The sequence below is a fragment of the Neophocaena asiaeorientalis genome, unplaced genomic scaffold (assembly GCF_003031525.2).
Source record: "Neophocaena asiaeorientalis asiaeorientalis breed wild unplaced genomic scaffold, Neophocaena_asiaeorientalis_V1.1 scaffold182, whole genome shotgun sequence".
In the NCBI taxonomy this organism is placed as follows: domain Eukaryota; kingdom Metazoa; phylum Chordata; class Mammalia; order Artiodactyla; family Phocoenidae; genus Neophocaena; species Neophocaena asiaeorientalis.
Window position 1 is genome coordinate 436,523 of NW_020174648.1, and position 17,821 is coordinate 454,343.

At 34.9% G+C, this 17,821-nt stretch overlaps 1 protein-coding gene across 1 annotated transcript in view; it reads right to left on the minus strand.

Annotated features, from left to right (window-relative positions):
• XPR1 (xenotropic and polytropic retrovirus receptor 1) overlaps positions 1-17,821 on the minus strand; it is a 191,037-nt gene that overhangs the window by 74,909 nt on the left and 98,307 nt on the right. The window contains exon 3 of the mRNA XM_024758812.1: positions 3,076-3,177. Within this exon, the coding sequence (XP_024614580.1) occupies positions 3,076-3,177 (102 nt within the window). The remainder of the gene's footprint in view (positions 1-3,075; positions 3,178-17,821) is intronic.

The following is a 17,821-nucleotide window of genomic DNA, read 5'->3' on the forward strand; positions in this document are numbered from 1 at the left end:
TTATGAAAATAAATACATCCATATTTTAGTAGTATTCATTCTGTTTTGTTGGTTTAGCTTTTATAGCATTTGGGCAGGGGGTACTTCAAGGTTTCAGTCAATACTATATCTCACCTAAAAAATAACCATTTTTAACTGACCATTAAATAATTTGTGAGATGTAACTGGGTGGAGGTAGGGTTTATAAGATGAACTCACCCCTATATTATTTATAGTTCTTCATGTGCTCTAGTATCTGAGGATTGTAGTATACAAGACAATCTGCCATGGAGAAAGTGGCTAAATAAGGAGAAAAATGACACAATCTAGGACAAGCACCAATTCTACTTCTGTCAATCATGTCTTCATATTACCCATCATTTCCTGACCTGGCAAAAAGTCAGTCTGAAGACTACCAATTTGTACCTACTCCTTGATGACATCAAGAGACATGCCCTAATGGCTCTGCCAATAAGCGCAGAGAAAGGAAGTCATTAAATCATAGCCCCCAAATTTTTAATAGTAGAAAGCCTAAAATTATCTTTGAAAAGTAACCAAGTCTAAAATACCATTTTGCAAACTGAGGGTTGAAACTCAATATGAGATCATGAAAGCAATTTAGTGTATCATACATCAGCATTTAAAAAATCAAATAGAAACAATTAGAGAATACAGAATATATTATAAGTAGTAAGAATAAGTATTGTTTCATGAGAAAATATTTTTAATCAAATATATTGCACATACACACATACACAGATGCATGCAAACAGAAAACACACATCTGTCTGTGTAATGAGGTCATAATTTGTATGTATTTTTTACTGTTAACTCAAAATATATAAAGTATGTATCTATTGTTACGAGCAGATATTTTTCTTTGTAAATCAAGAAGCTTTATCTACTTTTTGTAATCTAATTTATCCAATTAGAGTTGGGTTCAGAGATCCTTCCCAGAACAATCATAGTAAAAGAAAAATGCTAATAAACTTGACCTTTATATTTCTCATTTACAACCTTAGATCATACCCAATAGACTTTTCTCAGTCGAAATACTCTTTCCACTGCAAATGCCTTCCTCTTTTAGTCTCCTCTTCCTCATTCTACATTATATGGCTGCCCTCTCCTCTGTCTACATTGCTGGTTCCTCTTTATCCTCTTACCTCCTAATTGTCGAAATTATTTTTGTCCTTGAACACTGTTAATTCCTTCTGTACATTTTTCCCTTGCTGAAAATCTATGCATTTGCATGGTTTCAAATAATATTTCTGTTTTGTCTCTGCCTTCTAGGTGCTTGTAACATAGTGAAAAGGACGTGCATATATGCTATGCCCTTTCACAGTTCTGTGCCTTTGCATAAACTACTTCCTCTGCCTAGGAAGAAATCCAGCCATAAATGAAAGATGAGAAGGAGAACACAGAGTTAAGGTATCTGCTTCCCTTTTTTTCAAGATGAGGTGATCCCATTTATTTTTTTTAAATTAATTAATTTATTTATTTTTGGCCGTGTTGGGTCTTTGGTGCTGCGCGTGGGCTTTCTCTAGTTGTGGCGAGTGGGGGTTACTCTTCACTGCGGTGACTTCTCTTGTTGCGGAGCACAGGCTCTAGGTGCGCAGGCTTCGGTAGTTGTGGCATGCGGGCTCAGCAGTTGTGGCTCGCGGGCTCTAGAGTGCAGGCTCAGCAGTTGCGGCGCACGGGCTTAGCTGCTCCGCGTCATGTGGGATCTCCCTGGACCAGGGCTCGAACCCACGTCCCCCTGCACTGGCAAGCGGATTCTTAACCACTGCACCACCAGGGAAGTCCTTGCTTCCTTTTTTATTTATTTATTTTCTGTTTAAAGGGAGTGACTTGCTAAGGAAACTAATCCATTGAAAAGGGAAGTTAGAGGAAAGTTATTTTCTTAGAGGAAATAATTTCTGGAACAAAGTCAGCAGGAGCTGAAATTCAGTCAGTAGTTATAGAATTTGCCATAGACTGAAGAGGTATATCTTTTCTACAAATATTGGAGGAAAATAAATAAGGGTAAGAATATCTATATTTGGTATTTGGTGGGAGGGGAGTGACACAGATCTGCATAAGTATTACACACCAACAGGAATTGAAGGCCTTTATATTTATTTGTAAAGTAGCAGGTATAATGAACATGATGGGGAAGATGCTTGGGTCAGAGAATTCAAGAGAATGGCATAGGGTTTAGAAAAGCACTTTGAAATATGAAAAAGGGCACTGATCAGGATCCACAGGCAGCTTTGAGAACATAGTTAAGAATGCAACAATGAATTTACAGTGGTTCAAATTTGTTCTGCTGTGATTTTTTTTCCCCCGGCTGTCCTAAGCAGCCTGGGGGTAGGCATGAAGAAGGTAAAAGGCTGGACTGGTCCACGGTTGGAGTTTTGCCAGGCAGAGGCAATCAACACAAGGCAATGAGGGTAAAGGGATTAAAAGCTCAAGGACTGATGGAAATGAACGTAATTCTGGGAGGGGCCTGGTCAAATGGAACAGAATGAGGTAGTCAAAAAATGTGAGTTCTATGAAATGAAAAAACAGATGTTAAAGGAGTAGGGGAGTAAACATATATAAAAAACAACAATTTAAAGGGTCAGACATAAATAAACAGAAGTTCTAATATTTTCTTCTAATATTTTCTTTTCTTCTCAAGAGCATCTTGTAGATGCTACTCTGGAGACCATACCCTAGAGAGACAGATATGAGTGTTCCACACAACGGAAAGGCATAAAAGTGACATAATTAATAAGCTGCAACTGTGTCATTCAGCTCTGAGAGAAATGATAAAACCAAGTTTCTGACTCATTAATGCTTTGGACTGGGCCACAGTGAAGCTCAAGATATTGAGTCACAATGAGGTCCTGAAATCCTTGCAACTGCAAGAGAACTAGGCAATGACCATATAAGGCTCAAACAGTGAAGTACCAGATGCATTCCTACCTCAGCTAAAGAAAATATCCTTTAATTGCAATATAGTAAGAAAAGCCCCAATTTAAAAATGATCAGAAGTTTCAACAATGACATGGTAGAGTTCCTACTTCCTTAGCAGCAGAAATTGTCTCTTATATATTGTACCAAACAACTACTTACCTGAATAAAATGTGTTGATTTTGGCAAGTTCTTTTTCACAGGTTTGGAAAAATTTTTCTTCAAACTTGGCAAAATACCTCTTTACTGTGTCCTCATCTGTAACTGAAAGCAAGGAAAACAATATTAAAATTTAGTGTCCAAAGGCCAACTAGGAAAACTATGGAAATAAAAATTTAAATTACTACTTTCTTAGTCTTCGAATGTCAATATATGTATTTCTTTGAAAAAAATGAACTGTGAACTATATTAAGAAAAGGCTAATCAAAGGCCTCTTCACAGGAACACAGTTATTTTTTAATTGAATGAAGTTTTCTAAATCTCTACTATAATAAACTTATAGTGGTGGACAAAATACGTGTTCAGAAGACTTCAGAAGATGCTACTGCAGAGGTGATCAAGGGAGACTAGGTGCTGGGAGGTGAAGTGAGTAGGATTCAGCAGAGAGTAAATAAAGTATCTCAGGATTAAGTACTGCATTCACAAAATGCAACAGATAATGAAGACATGAATATGTAATGTGTTTCTGGAAAAAATGAGTTGATTGTTCTAACTATATTAAATTGCTATCTACTCATTTTTACCTTAGCTGCACCAGACACAGAGAAAGAGATGTAGACTGATAGTTATAAATTAGATATTCCAAACCTTCAGTTGCTGGGTAGGAACATAAATGAGTTAAGTAAGTGGGTAATTGTACAAGTATGGTGACAAATGGCAACTGACACATTCAGGATAAGTAGTGGTATGGATTCTGGTGAAGCGGAGAGCACAAGTCCATCTAGCTAGTTGCTGCTCAGGTTGTCAGATCTTCCAATTTTTCAGTCAGAAGCCATAAATCTAGGTATTTTAAAAACACTGTGTGGGCCAATCAATATATGTCTTTGCAGGCAGGATCCACTTTGTGAGCTGTCATATAGCATATTGATTTACTGAATCTCGTAGTATAGATACATATAGCTTCAGGAACCCCAAGCCTAAAACGGGTATGTTTCTTGCCCAAGTAAGCTCTGACTAGACTCCAGATGCTAATCATAATTTAGAACTACCCTATTTCTGGATCTCTGGGGCACTCTAAGCTTGAAATGTCTACAAAAAGTACAGGTTCTTTTACAACCCTCAGATGCTCCAAATCTTAGTGCAATCCTGGAAACCCTTAAATAATTCACCTGTCCAGTAATAAGAGAAACAGTATTTCTCTAAGTAATATGTAACACATATACACACAAACTCATAGTACCAGAGATATTTTAAAGAAAACAAAAGCTTAAAACGAAGTTTAAAAAAGCATGTTGAATCTATTCATTTAATTTGAATATACAAATGTAAAAAAAATAGCACTACTACTTCTCTATTTCTTATGCTTTAGAACTGAACAGCTAATGCAGGATTCTACTGATTGTGCAGTAAAGAAGGGACAGCTACTTTAAGTACCTCATGTAAGCTTAGCAATTTAGGTACAATAAAGGCTATAATTGCCCAAGGCCAGTGAGAATTATTTTTCCAAACCATAAAGCAGGTCAAAGTTTTTTTTAAAGCTGACCTTGAGTTAAAGATGCTCCATGGTAACATATGCTGCTCTTGTTTTTTGGTGGCAGGGTGGGGCTGGGGGACCACGCTGTGTGGCTTGCAGGATCTTCGTTCCCAGACCAGGGATTGAACTCGGGCCCCCACAGAGAAAGCATGGAGTACTAACAACTGGACAGCCAGGAAATTCTCCAGATGCTGCTCTTATAATACATCTGGTTCTAGTTGATATAGAATAAGAGTAAATCTTACTCTACTTTACCTACTCTTTTTTTTTTAATTTTAATTTTGTTCTCTATTGTATTGTTAGAGAAGAAAACCCCAAAGCAAAAAGTGGGCTTGGTCATATTTACTTTGTTTCCCTATTAACAGACAACTTTCATTACCATAAAATGATGGAAATAAAGAAAGTTGTCCCTCAAAGTGATTTAAATGTAGTTTCTGTTTAAAAAATAATTTTGCAGGGGAGGAATAAATTAGGAGTATGGGCTTAACAGATACACACTACTATATATAAAATAGATAAACAACAAAGATTTACTGTATAGCACAGGGAACTATATTCGATATCTTGTAATAACCTATAATGGAAAAGAATCTGAAAAAGAATATACGCATATATAACTAAATTACTTTGCTGTATACCTGAGAGTAACACAGTATTGTAAATTAACTATATACTTCAATTAAAAAAATAATTTTAACATATATGAATGTTTCTATATGATGTTGCATATTCAGCAACATCAACTATTCAAAATATTACTAAGAACCTAGAAACAACAAAAAAAATCTAAGCCTCTGAGAAACTAAAACACGTGCAATAAATTTTATGTATTAAAGCATGAACATTCTACCCACGAATCAATGTCATATGAATTCTTCATTTCCTCGATCTAGAGACTATTTTATCTAAAATACCAGCAGTCTGTTATCTAGTTTTCTAGTTCACATATAACTTAATAGCCACAAATCAGAAGAGGGTAGAGTAAGATTACAGCAACACTAAGAAGTAATAGCAAACAGAGAGAGAAGAGGAAAAAAACTATAGATAAAAGTAGCAAGAATAGCTGTGTAAAATAAATTAAATGAAGGAAAATGTTCTTGTCATCTCAGATTTCAAAAGACACAGTAATCTACTGTAATTAGAAGTATACTATTGGTAAAGAAATTAGGAAAACACAACAAAAAGAAGAGAATAGAGAGTCCAGAAATAGATCGGCATAACACAGAAATTTAGATTGAGATAAAATGGTATCAAATCAGTAAGAATGGACTACATAGCAAGTAAGGTTGGGTGAATTGGCTACCCACTTAAATAAACTCCAAATGGAGTTAAAGAAACATAAAATACTACAAAAAATTAAATAACTCTACATGAAGAAGCTTCCTACACAGTACACAAAACAGAGAGGATAAAGAGAATGACTGACATTCTCACAAAATGAAAAATCTCCATATCAAAAGATACCACAAGCAAAGTTAAAAGATGAACAACAGACAGGGAAAACATACCTGCAACATTTAAAATAAAGAATTCACATGCAAAATATATTTTACAAAACTCCTACAAATCAATATTAAAAAGATACTCCATAAGAAAAATGGGTAAACTAGAGCAATTTATGGAAAAACATACAGCGTACAAGTGAAAGGATGTTCAACATTCCAGATATCAGATAAATGCAACTTTAAAACAATGAAATATCATTTTTCAACCATCGGATTGGAAGCAATTTTAAAATAGTGGTATTATTTTGGCAGTGGTGAAAGTAAATGAACACTATCACTCACTGTTGGTGGAATGTAAATCTGTAAAGCCTTTTAGGAAGACAGTAACTATCAAAATTTTCAATGTGTTTAATCCCACATGTAGGAAGTATATTCTAAAGGAATCTCTGCACATTACTTTTAATAGTGATAAAGAAAACAAAGTGATATCCAACAAAAGGGGAACAGTTACATAAATTACAATAACATTATATAACACCATGCAGCCATTTTAAATATGATATGCATATATCTTGGTATTTATGAAAATCCCAAGACACAATGCTGAGGAAAAAATTTAAATAACAGAATATATACAGTATGATCTCATTTATGAAAAAATATAAATTAATATTCATATGTACATTCATAGAAAGAAGATTAGAAGGATGCATACTAAACTGTTAATTGTGGTTAACTCCTTTGAAAGAGGAGTAAGTATGAGAGGGATTCTCACATTTTACTGTCTACACTTATTATGTTGTATTTATTGTATCCATTACAATGAAATGTATTTATGAAGGATAAACTTTATTGTATAAATAAAAGGCATTATTAACTGGAAGAGAAAAGAAACATGTCACATTCAATTCTTTAAATTATACCTAACCAGCATAGCTAGTTTAAAAGAATATAGTAAAAACCTAACCAGCATAGCTTGTTGAAAAAAATATCTATGTCAGAATTTAGAGGTACATAGAATGACTAAGACTTTCACTTCAGTAATGAGTTGGCAGAATGCTGATTTACAGAACATGAATTTCTATTATAAGATGCTTCCTAAAACCTATCTGCTGAATAATATTAGAAATCAGTAACTAAATTGAAGGAACAGAGAATTTCAGCATTCAGAAATCAACTCGTCCAAGTTTCTTGTTGTATAGGTGAGGAAATATAGGTGTAGAGAGCCTAGATAATGTAAGGTTTTTTTTCACCCCCTCCAGCAACAATGTAAGTTTTACAGAGACTAACTGTACTTTCTTATTGTAAAATAAAGAATATCAAAGTGACTACAATGTGTTACATGGGTGTTATGAACTGAATTGTGCTCTCCACGCAAATTATCCCAATATGACTGGATATGGAGATAGGACACTGAGGAGGTAATTAAGGTTAAAAGAGGTCATAATGGTGGGGCTTTATTCCAAAAGGACTCCTGTCCTTATAAGAAGAGGAAGAGACATCAGAGATGTCCCTCTCCCTCCCTCCCCACCTCTCTCCCCACCTCTCTCCCCTGCACGTGCACACTGAGTAAAGGCCATGTGAGAAACAGCGAAAAGGCCCTCTGCAAGCCAGGAAGGGCCTTACCAGAAGAGCCGGTACCTTGATCTTGCATTTCAAGCCTCTAGAACTTTAAGAACATAAATTTCTGTTGTTTAAGGCCCCCAGTCTTTGGTATTCTGTTATGGTAGCCCGTGCAGACTAATACAACGAATCTAACATGTCCTAACGTCAATTAGTCACAAAACTATTAACTCAATAATTAGTCACAAAAGACTAAACTCAGTTCAAAGAAAGCTGTTGTAAATAAGTGCAAAGCTTAGCAAGATATATCAACAAATATAAGATTAGCATCAAGAGGAAAAAAAAAGGAAGACAAAGGGGTGAGAAAAAACACAGAATTGGCAAAGAATGACTCAGAGAGCACTGCTGTAAAGAACCCTTTGCTCTTAGTTAAATAAATATTAATTCATTCAGTTATACTAAAGAGAGAGAGAGAGGAGGGAGAGAGAATGAGTGAGAGATTCTTTGTCATTTCTGTTGTGGTCTTGTCTTTACCTTGCATTTATGGATGAGTACTAATCAAGGTAAAATATTCCTACTGCATAGCAACCACCATCAAGTGCTTTTTACAGCAATTTTCAGGAATATTTTTATTTTTTACCATGTCATCTTATTTTCACATGCAATCTCTCAAAAACCAATTCTTTAAAACCACTAGTAACGTCTTCAAATATCTTATACGTTCCATTCACATTTTTATTACTATCAATACTTTCAAGTTTCTTAATTGCCAGATCTGTGAGAGACTGAAGGTAAGAATTATCTTTTTTATCTTTACAGATCCTATGCCCAACATAATGTCTGGTACATAGTATGTGCTCCATACATTACTTTTTTTAACTGTAAAAATGAAACATATTTGTTTCATAATAATTTTGAGAAAATTATGATTCTTTATTAAAGTTTAAAAAGACAAAACTCCAACAATTAAATATTTGTACACAAAGGAATGAAGTTGCACCCCCACCTCACATCATATACAAAAACTGTCTGAATGGATCAAAGATTTAAATATAAAATTGAAAAGTATTAAAACTCTCAAAGGAAAACAGGCATAAATCTTCATGTCCTTAGATGAGGCAATGGTTTCTTAGATAAAACACCTAAAGCATAAGTGATAAAAGAAAATATTGATTAAATTGGAGTTCATCAAAATTAAAAACTTTTGTGTATAAAAGGGCACTATCAAGAAAGTGAAAAGACAACCACAGAATGGGAGAAAATATGTGCAAACCATATGTCAGATAAGAATCTAATACCCAGAATACATAAAGAACTCTTAAAACTCAACAATTAAAAGACAAAGAACCCAATAAAAAAATGGGCAAAGGATCTGAATAGACATTTCTCAAAAAAAGATATACAAATGACCAATAGCACATTTCAACATCATCAGTCATTGGGGAAATGCAAATCAAAACAAAAATGCCACTTCACACCCAGTAGGATGGCTATAATAAAAGACAATATTAAGTGTTGGCAAGGGTGAAGAGAAATTGGAACCCTCATATACTGCTGGTAGGAATGTAAAATGGTGTAGGCACTTGGGAAAACAGTCTGGGAGTTCCTCATAAAATTAAATATAGAGCTACCATATGATCCAGCAATTCCACTTCTAGGTATATACCCAAGAGAAGTGAAAACAAAAACTTATACATGAATGCCCATGGCAGCATTATTCATAATAGCCAAAAAGTGGAAACAATCCAAGTGTCTAGCAACTGATGAATGGATACACAAAACATGGCATATCCATATAAAAAAATATTATTCAGCCATAAGATAGAATGTAGCAGTATTTCATGCTACAGCATGGATGAACCTTGAAAATATTATGCAAAGGAAAAGAAGCTAGACACTAAAGACCACATATTATAAAATTCCACTTATATGGTATGTCCAGAACAGGCAAATCCATAAAGACAGAAAGTAGACTAGTGGTTGGCAGGGGCTGGGGGAAGGGGGGATGGGGAGTGATGAAAATGCCTTGGAATTAGATAGTGGTGATGGTTGTGCAAGCTTGTGAATGTATTAGAATATATTAGAAACCACTAAATTACACACTTTTGAAGGGTGAAATTTTATGGTATCTAAATTACATCTCAATAAAAATAATTTAACTCCAAGGTTAACCTTATAAAAGAAACACACTGATAAAGCATATTTATTTATTTATTCAACAAATAATTATTGTGCCTGTTAGATGACAGGCTCTGTGCTAAATGCTAAATATATAATGATGAACAAGATAGATGTGGTTCCTGCCCTCACAGAGTTTGCATTCTAATGACTAAGGCAGAAAAAAAAATCCACACAAATAAACAAATAATTACAAACTGTAAAGTATTGTGAAGGCAACAAACAGGGTATTGAGATAGAAGGTAGGTATTGGGATGGATGACTATCCTTTTTGGCAGGGTAAGAGATGGTCAGAAAAGACCTCTCCATAGGAGATGACATTTAATCTGAAACCTGAACCTAAAAGATAAGGAAGAGCAAGGGCAAAATGATTACCAACAGAAGGAACAGCACATTAGGAAAGAAACTCGGGTGCCTGAGGACCTGAAAGCAGGTCACAATGGGACTGACAGCATGATGTGATAGGAAATAAGGTTAGGGAAGTAGGCAAAGGCCTTTACATGCAGGAAGGCCATGTTAAGGAGTCTGAATTTTATTCAAAGTGCAATGGAAAGTTTTGAAGAGTTTTAAGGGGGAGTCTAAAAAAGTAGAAGAAAAAGGTAGAATTAGCTTTACTAAAAGCTTTACTAAAAGGTAATTTAAAATAGCATTTCCCAGGATATTAGGTATAGATGAAGGAGAAGAAGGAGAAGAATTTCAAGGAATTCAAATAAGCTTGGGAATATGAGTCTAGAGTTAAACTGATCCCTTTAATGTAGTAGTTCTCAACTGGGGATGATTTTGTCTCCTGGGGGTCATCTGGCAATGTCTGGAGGCATTTTTGGTTGTCAAAACTGAGAGGGTGTTACTGGAGTCTAGTGGATAGAGGCCATGGATGCTGCTAAACACCCTATAATACTCAGTATATCATCTTCTTTCTCCCCTTTTCCTCAACAAAGAATTATCCAACCCAAAATGTCACCGCCAACAAAGGTGAGAAACTTTGCTTTAAGGCAAAAGAAGCTTTACTATGCTAACAAACATTGTTATTATTCTTCAAGAAGGAGAAGTAGTATACTGTGTTTCTAAAGTTATTTACAAGAACACAATCCTTCTTGCGGGTGGAGGGGGAATGGCTGGGGGAGGATGGGGAAGGGGGTGAAGAATATCTATTACAATTTCCAGTAATATGATTCTGTGGTTGAGAGGCACAAACTTTAATATTACCACCATCTCTTTGCATTTTTATTACACTCCATATGCAATAGTTTCTATGGCTTCTTAGTTTCTCAAAAACTACACATAAATGAAGACAGCTGATAAATAAAAATTAACATGTGACTAGGTTCCATCAAATATAGGAAGAACATTTAGCACTATTGGTTTCATGCTTTTAAGAAAAAAAAAGGTGTTCTGAGTTTTTTTTTAAAGTGTGATTTACAAATTAGGAATAAATAACTTGAAATTCTATTTTTTCCCAAATGCTACTTCATCAACAGATGGGTAAGTTATATAAAGCATATGGCAAAGAAGATTTCAAACACTAAAATGTTACTCTAAAATCATTGGTGAAGTAGAAATAGAACTAATCGGGAATCATTCATTCAATAAGCATTAAGTTCCTTGCCTGTACCAGGCAATGAGGCAGGTGCTAGGGATATAATGATAAGCAAAATACACATAAACTCTGCCCTCACTCTACACAAGGAAACAGACTTTAATCAAATACTCACACAAATATACAAAGTGTAGTATGGGTTTTGAAGAAAAAAGTAAAGATGAGAAAAAAACAGCAGTGGGACCAACCTAGTCTGCAAGGACTGGGGGAGGGGCAGTGTGGGAGTCTCTGAAAGTGTCATTTGAGATGAAATCTGACAGATAAGTAAGCATTCGCTAGAGCAGTAGAAGCACTCCAAGCAGCAGGAACAGCATATAACATGATACTGTAAAAAGAAACGAGCGTGGTACTTTTGAGAAACTGAAGAGGCCTGTGTGACTGGAATCCAGGGAGCAAAGGGGACAGTAGTGGCAGTTAAGGCTAGACAGGCAAGCAGAGGCCTGATCAGTCAGGCCTTGCAGAACAAAGGACTAGCCTTCTTCCTATGACCAATGAGACATCTTTGAAGGATTTTAAGCAGAGGAATAATTGTGATCAGATATGGTTTGTAAATGAGGTGATGTGGGGAGACTAATCAGATCTAGTACAGTGGGTATCAAATGAGAGATCATGATTGCCTGAACAAGGGTGAGGGCACTGGAGCCTGAGAAGAAGTACAGAAACTCAGTAGAGATACTGGAGATAAAATCTATAGGTTTTACTGACAGATTGGATATGGTTCTGTTGCGTACTCCCTGTATTAGCTCGAGTAAGTGACTCTCTGGCTCTGTGTTTTCTCTTTGACAAATGAGGGCATTTCAAGAGGAAATCTCTAAGTCATCCTCAAGTTCCAAATTTCATATTCTGCAATTAAAGTTGTTAATTTCTGCAAAATGATTCTGAATCCCACTAAGCTGAAGTGGTCCTAAACAAGATTTTCTGAGCTACCCTGACATTTCATCATATAAGATCTAACTAAATGTGCTCTTTAAATAGTCCTGGTAGAACAACAACAAAAAATTCTTTTAATTCACATTAGTGACATATAATTGAGATGAAATTAATCTCACTAGCACTAGCTTTGATATAATTGGAACTATTTATCAACCCCAATGAATGCTTACCTAATGTCTGCTAGTCAAAAAACACCAATATATGAAATAGCAATAAATAATTCCAACAAGGGCATAATTCAGTGGTAAAGCAAAACTTTTTTGAAAAACTATCTTGAATATTTTAAAGTTATGATGAAAGATTTTGAACACATTTAAATGTTATAAACAATGAAATTTGTGACACATTATAATTATTTGCATTTTAAATTAATATGACATTGTTTTAAATATAGCTAATGGAATTTAAATGCCATAGCAATATGATAACCATCATCCATTCATTATCAAAAACATAAATAAGCTCTTCTTTAACATTTGGAAATTTTATATCATTTCGTTTTCTTCTTGAACTTGTATTTCCATTCTATTTAGATTACAAAATTTATCCTAATATATTTTTGGATTTGAAAGTCATTTATTGATTATCTTATTATAGTTCCTAGCCATTAAATGTATATAAATGAAAATTTAAATACAAAAACTTTCTGAACCATAAAGCTCAAATATTAAAATTTCTTCTGGATTGGGCTATTATTACTATTATTAGAACATACTACATCAATACAACATAAACATGTAATAAGCTTGGTAAATATTAGATATAAAAAGTAAAATGCTATTGGCAATTTGCAAATAAATTTCATCTTTAATTGGATAAAGCTTTTTCTCCCAATTAGTTCACATATCCATTGATAAATGTTACTTAATTGCTAGAAAGATAAATATTACATTATTTGCTAAAATGATGAATATTACATTATTTGCTAGAATATTAAGAATATTGTAGAGTGAGACAATTAAGAGGCATTGCTATCCTTATTCTTCATTTTATAGATGTAAGTTCTGAGAAATCTTGTTCACATAAATAAGTAGACTGGAATAAAAGTATGTTGTAGCAATGTCAATTCTTTGAACTCCTTCCAAGTGTTTTCCAAAAACTACATAGGGATCTATTGTTAAAAATTAGTTTTAATAATATATAAGGTAACAAATAGGTCATTCTTTAATTTCAATGAAAACAATTTGAGTTCAAAAAGATTTGTTTCCCAGTTAATCACTCACTGTCTCAACATCTACACCATTTGAGTAGTTCAGACTATTTCTTTGTTTGGGGGCCAGAGAGGCTATTCAGATTTAATAATAAACAAGCCTTTCTTTTATAAAATCAGAGAAAGACCATTTGAAAGGGAAATCCTGGACAACTGCCTGGCAATTACTTAGGCAAATCAATTTCAGGAATTAGTATATATGGAAGATCTGGAAATGGATTCCCCTAAAAGACAATAAAAAATAACTTTTTTCCAGCACTGTTCCTTCATTTAACCAACATGACAAAATGCTAATTTGTATATAGATAATATTTTTAAGAGAATTATCTATTCTTTACTGAATGACTTCCACTTGCTAATTCTTTAGCCTAATTATTTCACATAACTAGAAAGTATATGCCATTATTTAAAGCCACTTTATTAATCAAATCTATGTAGTTTAAATCTACCTTTAGCTGAATTATTACTAATCATAGTTTTTTCACTTCTGTAAAGCAACGAACAGGTCATATATATTATTAAGACTGGGTTTACTATAAACAAACCAAATACAAGATATCTGATGATTGATGATTACCTGAGAAGTATTAGTTTAACTGAATTTCCAGTCTTCTTTTTTTTTTACAAAGATGAATACAAGAAGGAACCATAAGAATTATAACCACTCTGGTTACTTATTCCAAGAATAAAGCTTTCAAAGAACGACAGTTATGTAGCTATCTCATTTCCCTCTGAAGTGGCAGGCAGGTAGCTAAAGATAGAATGCATTTATAATGACATAACATCAATATTCCAGTCAGATATAAAAAGCTAGGTCACACAGCTTTCTAACAAAAAATTATTGAAAAATCAAGTATGTTGTACTCTTTGTTAATCTTTTAAGATCCGTAAATTACATCTTTGTTGAAAAGCTTCCCTAATATTCCCAAATTTTATTGATTTCATAGCAACATATCAACTAAAAAAAATTAAATTCTTAGCTCCAATTAACTCAAAGCCAGAATTTTATATGCTTCCGTCCTCTTCTATATTCTGAGACCGTTTAGTATTCTTCAAATCAGAACAGAAAGATAGCCACTGATAAAGACTATTCCAATGACTGATAGAAAAATTTTTTTAAATGCATTCCAGAATCACACTAAGATGAGATAACAAAGGAAAAGTATATAAAGCAATTAAATTAAGGAAATAAACTGGCTACTAAAATCAATTTTTTAAAAAGCTTAGTGATTTTATATGTTTAAATAGAAGGCTTGGTAATGGAAGGTGGTAAAGTTTCTATTTTCTTGAGGAGAAAAGAACATATTCAATTCAATTAAAGAAACATCCTTACCTAATTTCTGATCCAAAAATCACAGTCTGGGCTCTTAATTACATATAGAGAAATTTACCACCTAAACAACTAAAGCATGCTTTATAGCTGCATCTGTCTTAAAAGAAAACATGGATTGAGGGTTCTAGTCCAAGACTGCAACATAGGCAACTCTTGAATTCACCTCCTCCCACAGACACACTGAATCTATAGCTACTCACAGAGCAATTTCCTCTGAAAGAAATCCAGAAACTAGTTGAGTGACTCTCACATACCAAGTGAAGGAGAAAATGCCCACATCACCCACTTGAAATCGTTAGGAAAGGCTGAGACACACTCTCGCCATAAACCCCACCCCTGGTCAAGCACCAGACAATGGGGAGGGAACTCCCAACTCCAATTCCCAGCTTCACCCAGAGGAGAGAAGGGGTTGGACCCCACATCTAAGGGAGAAACAGAAAGCAATACAATAACAGTGGGTACTTCAATAACTCACTTCCAACAATGCACAGGTCATCCAGACAGAACATCAAGAAGGAAACATTGGATTTGAACAAGTCAAACCAGACTTACAGAACATCCCATCCAACAGCAGCAGAATACAGGCATACCTCATTTTAGCTTTACTGTACTTTGCAGATAGTTCATTTTTACAAATTGAAAGTTTGTGGCAACCTTGCATTGAGCAAGTCTGTTGGTACCATTTTTCCAACAGCGTTTGCTCACTTCATGTTTCTGTGTCACATTTTGGTAATTCTCACAATATTTCAAACTTTTTCAGTATTATTATATTTGTTACGGTGATCTGTGATGTTTGATGTTACTGTTGTAATTGTTTTGGGGCACTATGAACTGCACCCATATAAGACAGCAAATTTTACCATTAAATGTTGTGTATACGGTTTGCAGGGCAGAAACAGAGATACAGATGTAGAAAACAAATGTATGGACGCCAAGCAGGGAAAGTGGCGGGGGGTGGGGTAGTGGGATGAACTGGGAGATTGTATACATGTATACACTGATGTGTATAAAATGGATAACTAATAAGAACCTGCTGTATAAAAAATAAATTAAATTAAATTAAAAAAAAATGTTGTTTGTGTTCTGACTGCTCAAGCAACTGGCTGTTCCCCAGTCTCTCTCCTTCTCCTCAGGCTGTACTATTCCCTGAGACACAACCATGCTGAAAATATGCCAATTAATAACCCTACAATGGCCTCTAAGTGCTCAGGTGAAAGAGTCACACATCTCACTTTAAACTAAAAGCTAGAAATAATTAAGTTTAGTGAAGAAGGCTTTTCAAAAGCCAAGAAAGGCTGAAAGCTAGGCCTCTTGTGCCAGTTAGCCAAACTGTAAATGCAAAGGAAAAATTCTGGAAGGAAATGAAAAGTACTACTCCAGTGAGCACATGAATGATAAGAAAGCAAAACAGCTTATTGCTGATATGGAGAAAGTTTCACTCGTCTGGAAAGAAGGTCAAACCAGCCACAACCCTCCCTTAAGCCGAAGCCTACTCCAGAGGAAGACCCTAAGTCTCTTCAACTCTATGAAGGCTGAGGGGTGAGGAAACTGCAGAAGTTTGAAGCTAGCAAAGGTTTTGGTTCAAGAGGTTTAAGGAAAGAAGCCATCTCCATAACATTAAAGTACAAGGTGAAGTAGCAAGTGCTGATGTAGAAGTTGCAGCAAGTTATCCAGAAGATCTAGCTAAGATAACGAATGAAAGTGGCTATGCTATACAACAGTTTTTCAGTGTAGATGAAGAAACAACCTTCTATTGGAAGAAGATGCCATCTAGGACTTTCACAGCTAGAGAGTCAATGCCTGGCTTCAAAGCTTCAAGGGATGGGGGGACTCTCTCATTAGGGGTGAATGTAGCAGAATACTTGAAGTTGAAGCAATGATTATTCACCATTTCAAAAATCCTAGGGCCCTTAAAAATTATGCTAAATCTACTCTGCCTGTGCTCTGTAAATGGAACAACCAAAGCCTGGATGACAGGACATCTGTTTACAACATAGTTTACTAAATATTTTAAGCCCACTATTGAGACCTATTGCTCAGTAATAAAAAAAGATTTCTTTCAAAATATTACTGCTCACTGACAATGCACCTGGGCACCCAAGAGCTCTGAAGGAGATGTGCCATGAGATCAATGTTGTTTTCATGCCTGCTGACACAACATTCATTCTGTAGCCATGGATCAAGAGTAATTTTGACTTTCAGGTCTTAGTATTAAGAAATAACATTTTGTAAGGCTACAGCTGTTATAGATAGTGATTCATTTGATGGATACGGGCAAAGTAAATTGAAAACCTTCTGGAAACGATTCACCATTCTTCGTGATTAATGGAAAGAGGTCAAAATATCAACATTAACATGAATTTGGAAGAAGTTGATTCCAACCCTCAGGGATGACTTGAGGCGTTCAAGACTTCAGTGGAGGAAGTAACTAACAGCTATAATGGAAACAGCAAAAGAACTAGAATTAAAAGTGGAACCTAAAAGATGTGACTGAATTGCTGCAATCTCATGAGCATATTTAACACATTAAATCATTGACTGTAAATAGTCTGTATCTCTTGGGACAAGGGGTATCAGGTAAATTTCAGGCACAGAATAGGAGAAAGGATATAAGGGAACTAAGTCTTAGGGGGCTAGAAAAGGGAAAAAGCTACAATGAACCTTATGGGTTAGAGTAGAATCAGAGATATCAGTGTGAACTCATGGTTGTTAATATATACATAGATAGATAGATATAGCAGTATAGATATGTATATATGCAAGGGTTAACACACACACACACACACACACTTCCTGGCTCTATCTGCTGTCAGAGTATAGGAAAACGATACTCTAATGACAATGAGAACACCCAGCACTCAGATCTTGACTTCTAAGTACCATTCCCCAATTAATAGGAGTCAGGGCTCTTAGGAAAGGAGGTTGATTCCAGGGCTGGAGCACAGAAAATACAAGA